The 19,414-nt window shown below is 30.3% G+C and overlaps 1 protein-coding gene across 7 annotated transcripts in view; it reads right to left on the bottom strand.

Moving 5' to 3' along the window:
* LOC118202130 (spectrin beta chain-like) overlaps window positions 1-19,414 on the bottom strand; it is a 291,298-nt gene that overhangs the window by 115,067 nt on the left and 156,817 nt on the right. For all 7 annotated transcript variants that reach the window (XR_015042215.1, XM_085820903.1, XM_085820914.1 and 4 more), the window contains 9 exons: window positions 15,271-15,471; window positions 14,407-14,523; window positions 14,236-14,313; window positions 12,993-13,157; window positions 12,560-12,762; window positions 10,604-10,700; window positions 7,984-8,112; window positions 7,816-7,866; window positions 7,670-7,735 (listed from right to left, as the gene is read on the bottom strand). Coding sequence is in view for 6 of the 7 variants with exons in the window: in XM_085820903.1 (XP_085677029.1) it covers window positions 7,670-7,735; window positions 7,816-7,866; window positions 7,984-8,112; window positions 10,604-10,700; window positions 12,560-12,762; window positions 12,993-13,157; window positions 14,236-14,313; window positions 14,407-14,523; window positions 15,271-15,471 (1,107 nt within the window). In the remaining variant the exon portion in view is untranslated. The remainder of the gene's footprint in view (window positions 1-7,669; window positions 7,736-7,815; window positions 7,867-7,983; window positions 8,113-10,603; window positions 10,701-12,559; window positions 12,763-12,992; window positions 13,158-14,235; window positions 14,314-14,406; window positions 14,524-15,270; window positions 15,472-19,414) is intronic.

Genomic DNA, 19,414 nt, shown 5'->3' on the forward strand with positions numbered 1-19,414 from the left:
GGGAACAAAACTGGTTTGGGAGATGGGTCGGCTACATTAGTTGTCCCCATTAGTTCAGATAAATCCCAGTGGGAACGGGCCTTTAGGCTTATCAAGAGCCGACGCTAGATATCTTACCGCCTGATGCAGTCTCTGTGTGGGCTAAAAAGCGCCTCTGCTTAGGGAGACTTTTCTAAATTTTTGCCACCTCTAAACTAAGTGCTTTTTCCCTAAATTCTAAAAACTTTGTCACCCCTTAATTTTACTTACAGTACTTCTCTACATTCCAAAAATTTTGTCTTCCTTAATTCTGGTGTCTGGTGTAGTCACACAAGCTCTGGTGTCGGTTCTGGGTTTGTGTGAATAACAAATCTTTTATTCTTAATTCAAAAAGCACTAAATGTAATCTTTTGGCCTATGAATTTCATTAACAAAATATATTTTAGTATATGGAGAGAATTTATTTAGCTTATGGAAAGAAATTTTTGTTACATTTTTCTTCATCTATATTTCTTAGCGCATTTAACTTAAATTTGTAATCATTGCCAAATGCAATATCAGCATAAAATGTTATTATACTCTTTGCTATTCAATTATTAGTATAAAATAAATGTTTAGGCATCGCTGCATGAGTCTATGTGTTGATAAACATGTGGTGATGAAAGCAAAATATAATAAATAATGATTTGCCAGGTTGGCATCAGGGATACAAAATACTAGTAGACATAAAATTAATTATGTATCTGTAAAATTTTTCGGTTTGAGATGTACACTAAGCAGCTACGAGCTACAGAGCCAAATTATTGATCTCACAAATTTATGCTAAAATGATTGTTTCTTCACTAACTAGCATTTTATTTTGTGTCTAACGGGACTCTCCACATCTTTTATTATGGGAGAAAAAAATTAAATGCACATGCATAAAGCATACAAACAAAAAAAAAAGGCGGTTGTTAGGTGGCTCTGAGATTCGAATTTTAGATCATTCTGGATATTGGACGTCCGGGAGAATTTTTTATTAACTCACAAATGGCTCGCAAGTCAGAGAAGGAGAAATATAACCTTTTTCATTAAAAACTGCATGGTGAGAAGGAAAAGACAGATCATTATGCTGGTGATAATTGAATAAAAGAAGTTTTACTTGAACTGTATAAATGAATACAAGCTACAAGAAATGTATAGTACAGAAAAAAAATTGATTGCATTTAAGAACATTATCAAAATATACATTAATAGATGAATGGGAAACAGCAGCTGGTTTTTAAGAGATACTGTGTCAAAGAATCAGATACTGAGTTATTAACATGCAATACAGACAGAACAATTAAGAAGGCAGTACTGGTTATTGACAAAAGCAGAAATCCCCCATATTTAAAAGAATCAAGGTTTACCTCTAACTTATCATATGAACAAGAACTCATAGATCTGTATTTTTATTGATTTTTTTTTTTTCAATGGAACAGTGAACTAAAAAATGAAAAAATAATTTTACTTATTAGATAACTGTGAAGCATACATACTTCTGATCTTTCTCTGAAAAATATCAGTGCTGTTTCCTGCAAATATAACTTCTAACATTTCCCCTCTAGACCAGAGTATAATAAAAGTTTTCAAATGTTAATACCAAAGAGATGTTCACAAAATGATAAATAGAACTGATTTTTGTGAAAATGCCTTTCAAAGGAGTAAGTCATTATTATTATTATTATTATTATTATTTTTACAACCCATGTATATTACAGACAGTGCAAAAGGTTAATATCTTAAAATCAGTTAAAAACTGTTTTTGAAAATGCAACTGGCAAAAGAAACCTTAGAGGAATTGTAAGCTATAGCTAATGTTTGAGACATCAGTGAAGGAAACTATGAAGATTCTTTTTAATAAGTGTCAATTCGAGAAAATATTGAAGCTATGCATATAAAAACTGTTTATGAAAGTATTAAAAGAACTTCTGAAACTAAAAACAAAAGTGGTTTAAAAAAGAGAGAATATGCCAATATAAATTGAATCTGTAAAAGCACTGGGTGTGATGTATATTTAAAATAACTACAACTATAACTGTAACTGTCGATTCCGTTGTCGTGATGCAGTCATGTGAACTGTTTAAAAATGTAATAATAAAAATTTTGAATTCTTGAGATATACTCATTAGTTGAGTCTACTTTTAAAGTATAGAAGTTATTAAGTTTAACAAACTAAACAAGAAGTTACATGGTGTCAGGAGCAAAATGGATTTCAGACCACCTGCTCTGCTAACATTCTCCGTCGGAAATGTTAAAGAAAAATGGAAAAAATGGAAGCAAGAGCTAGAAAACTATTTACTTGCAATGGAAAAAGATGCCAAGCCAGATAAGACTAAAATTGCAATCCTTTTGAATTTACTCGATACTGAAGGACTCGAAATTTATAACACGTTTCAATTTGAACCACCTGAGAATAAAGAGAAATACGAAGAGGTCTTGAAGTCTTTTGAAGATTATTGTTCACCACGGCAGAATATCGTATATGAACGTTACAAATTCTTTTAGTGTAGCCAGCAAGAAGGACAAACAATTGAATGTTATGTCACTCAGTTAAAGACTTTAGCGTCAACTTGTGAGTTTGCTGAACAAGAAAATGGATTGATTCGCAACCGTATTGTATTAGGCATTCGGGATAGGAGTCTGACCGAACGTTTGCTTCGAGAATCTAACCTAGGATTAGAAAAAGCTATAGAAATAGTCCAACTCTGGAACATGAAAGATGATCCAGTGACTGTGAACAGCATGAAGAAATATAGAAAACAGCAGCATCAATCAAAACAGTCAGTGCCACCGAAATTGTCATCGCAGCAGAAGCAATCAGCACTAGAATATGACTGCAAGAAGTGCAGAAGAAGGCACAAATATCGGGACTGTCCAGCTTTCAGAGACGTGTGCGAAATGCAAAGTAAAGAACCATTTTGCCGCGAGGTGTCCCAAGAACATTTGTGAAGTTGGAATACCAAATAATGAACTTAGTATATATAATGAACATAGTGTATTTGTTGACTTTGTAATGATAAATCCACCTGTAAACGGGCATAGTGAATTTAAAATAAGTGCAAAATCAATCAAAGATCTAACAAATTCTATTGATGAAGTAAATAAGGATATTCACAAGGTAAGTGAAACATGGGTGAAAAGTATTATAATGTAAGTAAATAGCAGAAGTAAATATTTTGCCTTTGTATGTTTTAAATAATGTTAAACCTAAGCCTAAACTTAATAAAACTGGTTTGTTCTTAACTGCATATGGTAATTTTAAGTTAAAACCAGAAGGTACTCTTATAATTAATTGTTCAAGTGAAAGGCTTAAGAATGTACCTTTACAGTTTTATGTTCTTGATGTAAGATCTAAGCCTATATTAGAGTTAACAGCTTGTTCTGCATTAAAGCTAATTGAAAGGACTGATTCCTTAAAGTGCAATATCATTAATAAAAATGATTTAACTGCTCAGTATAAAGATGTATTTACAGGTACAGGGCAATTTCCTGACGAACCATATCATATAACCCTTAAAGATGATGCAATACCAGTAATACAACCCCCAAGACGTGTTCCTCGGGCTTTACAGCCTAAATTAAAAGATACTTTAGATAAACTTGAAAGAAAAGGGATAGTATTGAAAGTAAATAAACCAACTGATTGGGTTCAAAGGTTGGTTATAGTTGAAAAACCTAATGGGAGTCTGAGATTATGTTTGGATCCTAGAGATCTAAATAAAGTAATTAAAAGGGAACACTATCAAATTCCTTCTCCAGATGATATAATTAGTAGGTTAGAAGGTAAAAAAGTATTTTCAGTTGTAGATTTAAAAGATGGATTTTGGCATGTACCACTAGATGAAGCTAGTTCTGAACTATGTACATTTAATACTCCTTATGGAAGATATAAATTTAATAAAATGTCATTTGGAATATCCTCCGCTCCAGAAATATTTCAGAAAAGAAACCAAAAATTATTTGGTGATATTGAGGGTGTGGAAGTTTATTTTGATGATATCATAATTGCAGGATCTGATGAGGTTACTCATGATATAATTATCTCTAAGGTTCTTGAAAGAGCTAGGTCTCTAAATATAAAATTTAATCCTGATAAATTACAATATAAGGTACCGGAAGTCAAATATGTAGGCAAAATTATTTCTGAGTCAGGTGTAAAAGCCGATCCTAGTCATATTAAAGCAATTATTGATATGCCAACGCCAAAATCAAAAACTGAAGTAAGGAGGGTGTTAGGAATGTTAAATTTTCTGTCAAAATTCATACCTAATGTATCTAAAGTTACTGCTCCTTTAAGAGAAATCATTCAAGAAAAGGTAGAATTTAATTGTTGAGAAACTCGGACTTTAATTGGGGAGAGTCATTTAACAACATCAAACAACTGCTAACCAAAGCTCCAATTTTAAGTTTTCAGTGGTAATGAGGATATAATTATACAGTGTGATAGTTCGAAGGATGGCCTAGGATCGTGTCTAATTCAGAAGGGTAAGCCTGTATCATTTGTGTCTCGCAGCCTGACTAACAGTGAAAAAAACTATGCACAGATCGAAAAAGAGCTATTGGCCATAGTATTTTCTTTTGAAAAGTACCATAATTTTGTTTATGGACGGAAAGTCACAGTACAAAGTGATCATAAACCGTTAAAGGCAATTGTTAAGAAATCATTGCATAAAATCTCAGCTAGAATGCAAAGGATGATCTTAAAACTACTAAAATATGATTTTGAGATAAATTATGTTCCAGGTAATCAAATGCTTTTTGCTGACACTTTGTTACAAGCATATCCTGTGAATGAAACTATTAGTGATGATCCTGAAATGCTAAATGTTGTTCACATTATTTCAAAATATTTGCCTATGAGTGAAAGAAGAGTGGTGCAATTTAGGAAATAAATTGAATCAGATCCAGATTTGCAAATAGTTATGAAATATATTAAAGAGGGTTGGCCTAAATGTTACAAAAAAGTAAATACTTTAAACATTAAACTTATTTAAAATTTAAAAACATACTTTAAAGTTAAAAATGATCTTTATATTAATGATGACTTGTTATTTATTAATGAAACATTAATTGTACCTTATGGTTTGAGAAAAGATATGTTGCAATTAATTCATGAAGCACATTTTGGAATTGAGAAATGTAAAAGTAGAGCCTGTGAAATTTTTTACTGGCCAGGTATGACAAATGACATTGAGCAGCTTGTTTTTAAATGTGAAAAGTTCAGAAATAGAAATCAAAAGGAACCTCTAATGCAAAATGAAATTCCAACTAAACCATTCGAAAAAATTGCCCTTGATATCTTGCAATTTGGTAATCAAAATTACTTAGTAGTTATCGATTATTACTCTAAATGGATTGAGGTTTCTAACATAAAAGATAAGACAGCAAATGAAATTATGATAAATTTAAAATGCATCTTTCCCAGGTATGGTATTGCAAATAAAGTCGTTTGCGACAATAATCCTTGTAATAGCTACTTATTTAAGAAATTTGCAGAAGACTGGGATTTCGAACTTAAATTTAGTAACCCCATATATCCTCAAAGTAATGGGTTAACTGAAAAAGCTGTAGGAATAGTGAAAAATATCATGAGGAAAATGCAAGATATAAGTGTAGGCTTAATGGAATATCGAAATACCCCAATTAGTGGAATAAATTTGTCTCCTGCACAACTGTTACTTAATAGAAGATTAAGGACAAAATTACCTATCAGTAATAAATTGTTCAATACTAAGATAAACAATTTGTGTACTACAAGCTAGGCAAAAATATTATTATGATAGAACCGCACAGAAACTGCCTGAGTTAAAACCTGGAGATAGTATAACTTTGTTCAACTTTAGAACTGGGCCATGGGATAAAGGTGAAATAATTTCAAAACATAAAGTTCTTAGATCCTTATATTGTAAGAAATTCAAATGGGGAAATATTACGAAGAAACAGATGCCATATAAAATTTTCAAAATCACCTTACAAAGTTAATAATGATTATGATGATATAGTATTAGATAAAGAGGAAAATTCAAATGGAAGCCCTGAAAATGTTTCTGTGCTTGTTAATATAGGAAATCAACAGAATAATCAATCCAATAATACAATAACAAAACTTTTTTTTATTTATGTCATATTGTGAATATACTTGTATTGATATTATTTGCTATTTTTATTATTGTTTAGAAACTGGAGGAAGGGATGTGATGTATATTTAAAATAACTACAACTATAACTGTAACTGTAAATGACTATATGTTGTGATGCACATGTTACTGTGCTAGCTGAATGTCATGTGAACTGTTTAAAAATGTAATAATAAAAATTTTGAATTCTTGAGATATACTCATTAGTTGAGTCTACTTTTAAAGCATAGAAGTTCTTAAGTTTAACAAACTAAACAAGAAGTTACACTGGGAATTCTAAGAAAAACTCAAACTGAGAGGTACTGGTCAAGGGAAATCGACCAGCAGTTTTACAAAGTTGAGAACAAAATTTAAAAACTGTTATTGTAGAATGAAACAAACAGAGATGTAATATTTTTTGTAAGAGATAAAATTTCATCAAGAAGGTAATTATAAAAATATTTTTATTATTCATAAAAAATTTTAAAATCTATTTCAAAATTTCATAAACTGCTTAATTTTATGATTCATTTATAATTATTATTTTAGAATTAATTATTGAATTAGTTGTTAATTATCATTTTACTTGAATTTAATATATATAAAAGTATGCTGCTGTGAATTTACAATAAATTTAATACAAAAATTATGTAAATAATATATAAATGCAGTAAAATTTCTTTTTAATCATTAAAGTCTGTTTTAAATTGTATTAAAGTCTGCAATAAGAATATAAAGATACAAAAATTCAAAATGAAAACAGATGGTATTATAATAATAATATGATAAACATTAAATGTCGATACCATATATATTTCATAATGACAATTTCCAATGTTTAATTTTTACAAATAATATAGAACTCAAATGCATAAACACAGGGGTGTCAGAGACGGTTACTCGAGTTTTTTTGGATTTCTCTACAGAAATTGCTTTTCACTCAAAATTGAATTGGCTTAAATGCTTCACAGGAATAAGTTCTTTGAGTTTCAGCATTGGTTCATAATCCCTTCTATTTGCGGAAATATTTGGCTTGACTAGAATTGCCAGTTTGGCTTTACCTTATTACTCGAGTAAAGACGAAACACCTTTGTATTTATGCATTTATTTATTAATTATTATTCATTGAACGGGAGTTGGTTTGTTCCCCTTGAAAAGTCAACTAATTTCCGATCAATGACAATGATTACATGCTTTTAATTTCGTTTTTCCTTTTACAATTGAAATTTTGTTCTTCATGATTGAATTCCAATCCCCGTTAAAACATTATTAACTTTTTACTTTCAAGTTACTTCAAAATATAACTTACTAGTATGGATTCACTCTTTTAAAATAATTCTACTTTAATTAAACTTAGGAGATAATATAATCAATTAATCAATATTGTTTAGGAAATAAATTAGATATTATATATTAACACTGTTATACTAACTAGCATAACATACTAATATTGGAATTTTTACTAACACTGGAATTTTATTTGAAGTGTTACAGAACAAGGGCAGTATAGAATAAAAATATAATAACCACAATAAGTAACTGTAACTCACCAGCTGAGTTAATCTTTCCCAGGACATCTTAATTTGTTCAAGATTTCTATCTATCATCTCTGATTCCTATTTGAAACACACACTTTAATTTCAAATAATCTTTAAACAGAGAAATTTAGTGAACATGCACAATTTATGTTACTTACTTCAGGATGCTCATATTTATTCCTTTCTGCTTCTTTTTCAAGATTTTCAAGCTAAAAGTACACAATAAACGCCAAATCTATCATGATGCATTTACCTATTTTAATCACATTTCAAGTATCAAAATCATTTAAATTCCAGCTAAAATTCGATTGGCAGTAATATCTTACTTTAGCATGTATAGCAGCTAAATCTCTTTCCATTCCACTGAGCCTTCTCTGAAGAGTCATTATTCCTACCAGATCATCTCCAAGATCTTCAGTGGCTTCTAGAAGTTTTTTCTTTTCTTCAATCCAAGTCTATTAAAATACAATTTACATGATAAATGTAATGCAATATGAAATTATTAATACCTTAGTACTGTTTTCAAAAATTATTTTGAATTATGATTGAAAATATACATGAGTTACAGGTAATTGATTTATTTTACAAGATGTACTTAATTTTGTTTACTTTTCTTTTGGAAGACTGACAAAAGAAAAAAAAATTATGCATTATGTGCATTGGACTAAAATAGTCCTAACTGTTTTATACATGTGTTTTGCTATGTATTCCTTCTGAAGTATCACGTATAACCTGCAGCACACTTTACACAGAAACATGATGTATGACCAGCACTATATTATAATATATAGTGTTTCACTAGCAAAACAATATTTCTGGCATCTCCACATGAAAAACCTTGAAAGGGTTATATATGTGAAGAAAATGATAAGTACTGTAGAACAAACAGTACTGTAGAAACAAATAGTACTGTAGAAACAAATCACCAAAATGTTTGATACTACTACTAATAATAAGAAGAAGAACAAGCCAAGGCAAATGTTCTCAAATTTTTCTCATGAATTTGTTGGCATAATGTTTATTTTGTAGATTTCCTTCACTTCGTTATTCAGCATTTTCTAGAAAAGTATGCATGGTCTGATTGGATGGCATTCAATGATACAGTAAAAATACATGGAGACTTTTCAGAAGTATCTCTTTGTCAGGAAGACATCTCAATGAATTATTCCCTTACCATAAATTTTACAACCATCTGTTTTGTATGGCTCAAGATCACTCCCAACAAATTCCATGTTTTCATGCAGATATGGAAAAAAATTGTGTGTGTATGTGGGGAGGGGGGAAGATAAATATCAAGTACATAGAAAATAGGTACTTTTTGGTTAATAGGGGAACAGTCATAATCGTGCATGAAAACATCAAATATATGGTAATAGTTTATTTCATCTTGTCAGTTCTTGTCAACTTGTTTATTTCATTTTTCAGGCTATGAAAACTGTCATTGGTTATGCGACAAAAACACCAATCTAGGAATTTTCTCACCAAGATTTTTATTTATTTTTTTGTTGAAATACTCATTTTCTTGAAAGAAAAATAATCATTCTTCTGTAGTCAAAGATATCATCCACACTAAAACTGTTCAGAAATTTGCAGTCAAGCTCCATTTTACGTATGGTATTATCTTGTATAACTACAGAAATACCAAAATGGCACTATAACCAAATATCATATCACAAAATGAAAGGTTTATAGAGAAAATGCTGCTTTGGAAGTTTGCACATTCCTATGCTGAAAGCTATTTGGTATATTCTGTTTGGTCAAGAGTTCACATTGGTAGAATTTTAAGATCTACAACTATAGTCTGTTTCTTTAAAATAGGCACTTCAAGGCCATTGCAACCCTCCCCCAGTTGTGATTACAATGCATGTCACCATAAATGTATTGTACTGATTTTCTTCACCTGTAATTTCAGATGAAGTTACCTCAAGCCAGCCATCAGCTGCATGCTTTTCATAAAATGAACATGCAAACAGGAATGGAGTGCGAGAAAAAGCTAGGTGACTTAAACCATCCATTTTAACTGTTCTTCCCATGATTACAAAGCAAGTTAACTGCAGAACTTAACAGAAAAGAATCACTGTTAAAAATTATTGAATGGAATGACAGCATGCCTTGGGAATTTTTGAACTTCCACATGCTTTTTTAAATTTATTTATTTTAGATTTAACAAATTAACCATTTTTTTTCATGAAACTGTATGTTTTATTATGGTTGTTATTCTTATCCCTGTTAAAATTTGGCACTTTATTTATAAAGTATTTCTTCTGCTTTCTTGGGATGCCTTTGTGGTGTGGTGGTCTGCATGCTGGGTGCATATTCCAGAGGTCAGCGGTTCGATTCCCGGCAAAGACGCTGCATATTTTTCATTGCTCTTGCTTCAAAAATACCTAATGTGTCAACCTTGGAGCCCAAACTAAAACGGTAGTGGATGATGATTCTCCACACCTAGGATTTGGCGATTGGGCCCCTAAAAACCCCAGTTGCCTTTTAAAAGGGGGTGTATATAAGGTATTTCTCCCGCCTTCTTGGCATGCCTTCATGGTGTGGTGGTCTGTACGCTATTCGCATATTCCAGAGGTCTGTGGTTTGATTCCCGGCAAAGGCGTTGCAAATTTTTCATCTTTCTTGCTTCCGAAATAACCGAATGTCTCTACAGTGGTGCCCGACCTAAAAGGGTGTTGGATGATGATTCTTCTCACACAGGATTTGGTGATTGGTTTCCTTAAAAACCCCAGTCTCCCTTTAAAAGGGGGAGTATATATGGTATTTGTCCCGCCTTCTTGGTGTGGTGGTCTGCAAGCTGAGCGCATATTCCAGAGGTCCGCAGTTCAATTCCCAGCGAAGGCGTTCCATATTTTTCATCTTTCCTGCTTCCAAAAAATACCTAATGTCTCTACATATTACCTAAAATATGCCAAAAACTGAAATAAAACATATCTTCCTTACTATAGTTTCCTTGCATTCTATATGGAAAGTCTGAATTCCATGAGCTGAAGCTATTTGTTCTTTTTTGTGTTCAGCAGTAGCTTTCAGTGCAGCCCATCTATATAAAAAGAAAAAAAGAAAAAAAAAAAAAAAAAAATTAAACGCTTTTCTTATTTCTGTACAACCTTCTGTATTTTTTGTTGTTTATTTATTTTCATGCATTACTAAAAACATAACACAAGCTTTATTATTATTATATTGATAACTATTAACTTTCTCAAACTGGTATTTGTCAACCACCTTTATATGACAAATTAGACACTTCGAAAATATTATTCTTACCTTAAAGTAAGCCTATGTAACAGTTATAGAGAAATGCAATGGTAATCTAACATAAAAATTTTCATGTTTCTTTTGCAAATAATTCAAAACAATTTTGTGATTAATATATCTTTCCTGTAATGCCTATTTTATATGTAAATCTTTCAAATGTCCATATGATTATATCATTGTTATTACTGCAATAAGTTGTATGTGAAAAACATATTCCTTTTTAAATTAAAACAAAATTCAATGGAAAATTACAATAAACAAAACATCATATGTGACAGAAAATCAAAAAGTAAGAACAAATATATTCAAATATCTGCCATGTGGCTAAAACCTTTGTAAAATTACTTTTTCTTATGTGTATGTACCAAGAAAAGTTATCCAAAGTATTAAGTAATGAAATGAAGACATGCAGTTGGGGGAAGTTAAAACAACTTACTTCTAAGCCTAAACTAATGTCTAAGACTACATTACGAAAATAATTTAAATCAAATTTCATAAATGAAAAATTACACAGGAAGACTTAAAAGAACAGGTTTATACATAATAGTATAAGATTAGAAATCTACAGAGCTTGAGATAAGAAGATGCATGAATTATGCAGGTTTTTTGAGCCATAATAGAAAAACTATGAAATTTGATCTTTAAAATAAAGCAGTATAATAAAAATGAATTGAAGAAAGCACATATTTTTTTTTTTTTTTTTTTTTTTTTTGAGATTTCTACAGAGTAAAACAAGAGGCATGTTGAAAAAAACGATAAAAAGCATATAAAAGCAAATTAATATGAATAAGAAATTAATAAATGTGCAAAGAAAATGAAAGGCGGGAAAGCATTAAAGACGCATATAAAAATTAATTTTCACATTTTCCAAATGTCTGTTTCATTATATATATTATATATATACATTTCTTTCTTACTTTATGATGTTGGAGTCTCCCTTTTCCAATTTGTATGTACTCATAAATATTTAATCAGTAAAATAGCTTTGTTGTTCTAAAAATTTCAATTTTTTTTTTCTAAATTCAAACATTTATTAATTTTTTTCTCTTAGCATTCAATATGCCATCATAAGAATTATATTGTTGCTAAATTTAAAATACTATTGATGATATCATAATCAGTCATTTGATAGTTATATAATATCAAAATCATATATCTATTAAATTTACACATAACTATTCAAATTTATAAACATTATTTACATTAATTTTCATCACTTTCTTTGCACAAAGAAACAATTCTTTATCTAACTTTATTGGCTAACTTCTAAGGCTTTATTGAATCTTTAATCCACAAAAGTTTCCACTAGTATAATAAAATAAAATAAATGCAGGACATGGCCATAAACCACGCTATGTGTTTAAAAAGGCAAACTTTGGAAAAAGAAGTTTTTAATTCAATAATTTTGCAATTTTGTGATCTTATTAACTGTAAATTTCATTTTTTATACCTGAAAAACTCTGCAGATTTCAGGTATTGGTGGATTTTATCTATTTCAGATCATAGGATGTTTTAAATCTTTTACTGCACTATTAAGATAATTCACATTCAAAATATGTAAATGAAATCTTTATATTAAGGAAAAACAAAAGAAAAGGCAAAAATTTATTTGACACATACAATATTATAGTACATTATAACTACCGTTCATTGAGATGATTCTGTTGAACCAGAATTTCTTCTGAGTTAGGATGTTCGACATGCAAAAGTTGGCGTGCCAACTGATTCACAACAGATACTCTGGATGCATTAGCATTCATTTCTTGCTCAAATCCTTCAAAGCGATGCTTCATCACTTCAATGTCTTCTATATCATTACTCATCACCATGGAATCTAGCATTTTCTCCTGACAGAAGGAAAGGAAAGCAATTAGAATTAATGCTTAAAAATGCAATAATCAGTGGTTAAGTAGACAGATATACGTAGTATATATATTTTATAATGCATTTAAACAGGTAGACAGATATATGTATTTTATAATGCATTTAAACAATCTCCAAATTTTTAGAGTAAATGATAAGTAAGCATTCCTTTTGAAATATAATTTCAATGAAGATGAGTATTTTAAAAGAATACCTTTTCCAAAATCCATTGTTCGATTCCATCAGCTTCATTGAACAATTTGTATAAAGACAAAGCATCAAGAAGACGCTGTTTTCTCAATTTGGCTAATTCTACTAATTCTTTGTATCTACGATCAATGCTAGCAAGTCTGTCTAAGACTTCAGGTGCAGTTCTATCCTATAAACATGAAATAAATCTATAAACATGACTATAAGATGGCATGGTATAGATGAAAAATTATAGTGAAAAAGATATTTAGCTAAAACATATACTTCTTATTTCAAGAGAAACATTTTTAAATGAAAAATATTTAAATTAGTTGCAAAAAGAGAAGACGTAAATAAATTATACTTTCTATTTATTCAGTATAACCTAAAACATATATGACTTTGCAAACAACAATAAATTTGCTTGTTGATTAAGCAATTGAATAATTACAAAGATCAATCTCAAATCATTAAAATATTTCTTTTTTCTTGTTGTTACAGTAATTTTTTTAAATAATGTGAAAAGGGGAGACTGCTTCTTTTGGAAAATTAAATTTCCCAAAAATAAAATACTTAATTATATTTAGAATTTTTAAATGCTATTTATAAATGAAAAGTGGAAGTGAAATCTGCAATACTTTGCACATTATCCTATTTTATTTAAAAAGGCACCACTTATTTAAAAAATATTTTATCTGAATACTTTACTTTCTTCAGAAGACATTCCATTTAAATACACATGGTGATAAAATATGATTTATTACTAAAATTAAAAATTATTTAATTATAAACCATTAAAGAATATTTTAATATTCATATATATCTGAATATTAGAAAATTTTGGGCCTTAAAGACATCAATTCTTTTTTAGTAATTAACAAATTATGTGATTAATACCAAATGATAATAAAATTAACATAGGAAAATAAGCAATATAATTGACATGATTTATTCTTGTAGTTACTAAATACAGCATGCAAAATTTTTCATTATTTCTAAACCCTAAAATCAACAAAATCATTTCATTTTAACTCTAAAACCAACAAAAACTTCATCAGATGTAAATACAGTTGGTTAACAGTTGATAAAATTAAAATTACACTATTTTTCATCATAAGTTTGCTGTATATATCATTCAAATGCCGAATAATCATACTTTTATTTATTCAGTGACTCTTAAATATGATCAAAGTGTTAATTTTCATTAAAAACCCCAAATCATGCAGAAATTTAAATGCATTCAAAAGTAATAAAAAAGTAAGGCTTACTTCATCTCCAAGATTAGCAGCTTGTTGATGAAGACAATCTATAGTATTTGCGAAGTTTTTCAGATCATCCGTTGTATCCTAATGTTCCATAAATATGTTTTAGTCAAAAATTAAAAAAAAAAAAAATTCTGATAGAATTCACATTTACATACAAGATCTCAAAATACACACCTTGTGTTTTTTCAAGAGAGACTGTACATTAGCTTCATCTTTCCCAATATCTTCACTTGAAACTAGCCTTAATGTATCTAACATCCATGTGTCAACATCATCAGCATCTGTAAAGAACTGTAGAACAGAATGAATACAACAATTTCGCAATGGAAGGAAAAAAACAGTCTAGGCTGACAAAAAGTAAAACTTTTAATTCAATCAACTCCTTTCTATTTATTTTATTTTATCCTCCTAGAAAACAAAAATTATTTATTTTAAAAATAACATGAAATTAAACACATTCTAATTTTATTTCAGCGCTGTTTTTTAATGTAATAAAAATAGTGGTATGATGATCAAAGTATATTAAAAATTTAAACTAATGAATTTACTAAAACTCATTCAGATGGCCAATTTTTTTTTACCGATACCACAGAATGCAATATTATCACTAGCTAACCCATCTCAGATACAGAATGAGTTAACTAATTTTATACTTTTTTACCTAAACTAATTTTGGATTTTGAACAAGTTTTGAAGTAATTTATTGATATAAATGAAACTTCATGCAATAAGAACAGTTAGAGCAGCTTTTGCTTTTAAGAAATTACAAATTGTTGTCATTCATTTTTAAAAAGTGGAAAAACAAATATTATCTGCATGTATAATAACTACAGAAATTGACAGCTATGGATTCAACATATACAAAATATATACCAATTAAATTCATTATATATAAAAAAAATTTAAGTTAGATTTAATATAGAAATATTCATCTGTTCATTTTTATACTTTTATATGTTCAAGATACATTTTTTTTTTCAGATAAAACTACTGCTTAGTCATTCATTTTAACACAATAACCTAGCATTAATTTCATACCTGATGATAATCCACAGCATCAGTTAACCTTTTCATTCGTTGTTGTTGTAGTTTCAAGAGATTCTCCAACATGGTTTGTATTTCATTAATCCTCTCACGAATGCTGTCCGAACTAAAGTGACTGGCTGCAATCAGATCTTCTCCAGTCTCGACAATAGCTTGAATTTGCTTTGCTCTGTTTTTGATTTCTTCTTCAGAAGCCTAAATATACAAGCGGAGATATTGTAAAAAAAATATTTTCTAAAATATTCTAACTATATAACTTAAACAAAAATTCTAACTATATAACTTAAATAAATAATTATCCAAAAGAAATTAAAGTTTGAATTCAATATTAATATGAATATACTCAATCTAAAATGAAAACAACAGTACAAATACATAACATTTCCATTAAATAGCGAGCTCATCTATAAAATGTTTTCCATGAATTAAACAGTAATAAAACAGTTTATATAGTATGGTATGCTTCACAATCATCAGTTATTGTCCAAAGACTTGGTAGACATTAAGCAAATTATTGCTAAGTCTAAAATAACAACCAAGCCTCGAGTGTAAAAGATTCTTTATTTCAAATTAATGAAGAACAGAAGGCACACTTGGTGTTTACAAGTTCAGCCAGCTCTTATTTCAAGATAACTTAAAGTAACAGTCAAATATAAACATTTAAATTCAAGTAAACTAGTAGCTGCAGGATACACTAAAGAATTTAACACAAAGTTCGCTCAAACTTAACCATAGATAGCATAGATATTCAAATAGCAGCAAGTTTATAATGCAAGACCGAAGACCACAAATCATAAAATTTATGCAAACTTATATGCATGCTGTAATGAAAATAGAAAAAAGAAGTGGCAGTAAAGGTCTAAATCATAATAACTGGTTTATTAATATAATAAAAGCCATTTAAGTTAAATTTAGATTTGACAAAGTGCTACTGATAACAGTGAAAAATTCATTAAAATGAGAGTTACTACAACAGTTATACAAATATCCAATAAAAGAAAGAATTATCTTAATCTGAAGAACTCAGTAAACAGAATTCTTTAACCACATTTTTAAAAATTCACTTTAAATTATAAGTTTTCATCTAAAAAGAGATGTCATGTCAAAGACTTCTTTGTTTCTTTAGAAATTTAAAAATTCATTTAAATTATAAGTTATTTTTAAGAAAAGAGATCTCATCTTAAAGACTCTGTATATTTTTTTATTTTTTATTTATTTATTTATTTTTTGCCGTAATTTTAACAGGGAAAAAAATTAACATTATATGTTGAATTTTACCCTCATTCAAAATATTGAAGTTAATGTTGTAGAGACATTAGGCTTTTTTTTTGGAAGCAGGCAAGATGAAAAATATGCAACCACTTTTGCTGGGAATCGAACCACAGACCTCTGAAATACTGGCTCAGAGTGCAGACCACTACACCACGAAGGCTCGCCAATCAGGCAAGAGAAATACCTTATATACTCCCCCTTTTAAAGGGCGAGTGGGGTGTTTAGGGTAACCAATCGCCAAATCCTGGGTGGAAAGACATCATCATCTGCCACCCTTTTAATTCGGGCGCCACTGTAGAGACTTTAGGATTTTTTGGAAGCAAGAGAGATGAAAAATTAGCAACCATCTTTGCAGGAATCGAACCACGGACCTCTGAAATAACAGCTCAGTCTGCTGACCACTACACCCCGAAGGCACGCTAGGAAGGCAAGAGAAATACCTTATATACTCTCCTTTTTAAAGGGCAACTGGCGTTTTTAGGGGATGCAATCGCCAAATCCTAGATGGGGAGAAATCATCATCCACCACCCTTTTAGTTCGGGCACCACTGCAGAGACATTAGGATGTTTTTGGAAGCAAGAGATGAAAAATGCGCAACCGCCTTTGCCGGGAATCGAACCATGGACGTCTCGATACTGGCCCAGCGTGCAGAACCACTACATCATGAAGACACGCTAGGAAAGTGAGAGAAATACCTTGTAAGGATCTTAAGTTTTACTAACGTTTATTTTTATTTTAAATCTTTACTATCACTTCTTATTTTCTACTTCCGGCCAGAATTATAAGCGTTAAGGTTTTTATGCAAAGTTGTCTGGCGAACGCCAAGTACTTAAGGGTTGGCTTTTTGCCAAGCGAGAGAGAGGAAGGAGTTAGTCGAAGCAGGCCGCTTACCTTAGAAGTTTTACTCAGTTGCTGGTTGTCTACCTTTATCGCTCATGCGAGGTCTACCTTTATCGCCAAAAGGGCGAGAAATGAGTTGTTACCGATTTTCATATTATGTTTTTAAATTACTCGCACGTAAAACTAAAGTTGATGTATAATAGCGTTGTGTAAAGACTTAAATATTGTAAAAAGTTATTGTATAAATTTTATTTAAAACATTCTAGCAAGAAAGAAGTTTAGTCTGAAAGACTTTTTGAAATGTAGTATTTCAATGTAGAAAGAATTGGCACTTGCTTTGAAAAGAATAGAAGTTAACAATGTACTACTAATGTATGTTTTCAAATGTGTAAAATTAACGGCATGTTGATATGTTATTATATACAATGTGAACTGTTATTTTAAATGTTAAGAAATACCGTGATATGGTAAAAGTGAATGTTAAAATTTTTTTTATTCGTGTGACTGTAAAAAGACTAAAGCATGGCGAATATGTGTTAAAGGTTGAATGATGTAGTTAGGCTCTCTGACGCTACACTTTAGAGTTAGACACTTTCAGAATAGTACCTCAGGGTTTAGAGTTGAAATTAGGGTGTGTTAAGAGGTCTTGTTATGCTGAATTTTAACACGTTAGTGTTTTGATTGTAGGAGGAAGTGTGGAACACGTAGACAGAAACACATTCGTGTTTGGTGTTCTTTTACAACACATGTCAGAGAGCACGGGGAGAGAAAATTAAAATAGTCATGAATGAAATAAGAATGTTAAGTGAAATATAATTATACATGTTACTTGCCATTTCATTGTGTAACATTTCATTAAACTAGTTTTCTTTCCAGATCTCTGGAAGGAACCAGATTTCAACTAACAACTCCTGTTTAGATTGTTAGAAAAAAAGTGTGTATCCTGGGAGCTGCTACTGTAAAAAAAAAAAAAAAAAAAAAAAAAAAAAAAAATTTCTTTCTTTTAAATTTCTAGTTTCTAGCGAAGTATGTTTGTAAAAGATTGGCCTCGCGTTAGATTCTAAAGCTAAAAGTTTTCAACAAGGTCGTTTTAAACCTCAGTTTCAAACTAATTAACTCTGGTGGGAAGTATGTAAGGATCTTAAGTTTTACTAACGTTTATTTTTATTTTAAATCTTTACTATCACTTCTTATTTTCTACTTCTGGCCAGAATTATAAGCGTTAAGGTTTTTATGCAAAGTTGTCTGGCGAACGCCAAGTATTTAAGTTGTGGCTTTTTGCCAAGCGAGAGAGAGGAAGCAGTGAGTTCGAAGCAGGCCGCTTACCTTAGAAGTTACGCAGTTGCTTGTTGCCTTCCAGGCCAGAGGTTTTAATCCTCTTGATAAATTTTAAACATATTGTAGTGTTCACAGTTCTCTGTACTACATACGCTTCCTGTTAATATAAGGCCAATCTTCCACGTTTATTATTCTAAAGTTAAAATAGAGTTTAGTTTTATTTTTATACTTTTACGTTTTGACCCCAAGTAGCGGGTCGGTGTATTCTGAAGTACGGAAGTCATTGTAAATGGAGAAAAATAAAGGGTTTTGTATACCCTTCTTGTGTATCCTGTTTACTTCCCACAGTTTTGAACATAGCTTTAGTAAGCTCTCTGTTCCGAGTCAGGTCCTTGCATGTTCCCGAAGAAGGTTAGAAGGAACGTTGAACCTGATAACCTTATACAATCAAAAGGCTTTAATCCGGACATCCATAATCCAGAATGATCTATAATCCGGACCTCAAAGCTACAAACTTTCTGCGCATGCGTTACGTGTTTACGCATGCACATATGCATTTATGCATGCACATAATACGTTTACACATGCGCGTTTAATGTATAATGGACAGTATAAGCTATGCTAAAATTATCTAATTATCTATTTCAGTTAATGTTGCAGATTGCGTTGTTAATTAATCTTCGAATTGGATCCAGTTTATTATTTTTTCAGAGTGTTAGAGCAATTTTATAAAAGTAAGCTTGAACT

Source organism: Stegodyphus dumicola, chromosome 1 (assembly GCF_044657685.1).
Source record: "Stegodyphus dumicola isolate Sdum_Otavi_A_Nest chromosome 1, ASM4465768v1".
In the NCBI taxonomy this organism is placed as follows: domain Eukaryota; kingdom Metazoa; phylum Arthropoda; class Arachnida; order Araneae; family Eresidae; genus Stegodyphus; species Stegodyphus dumicola.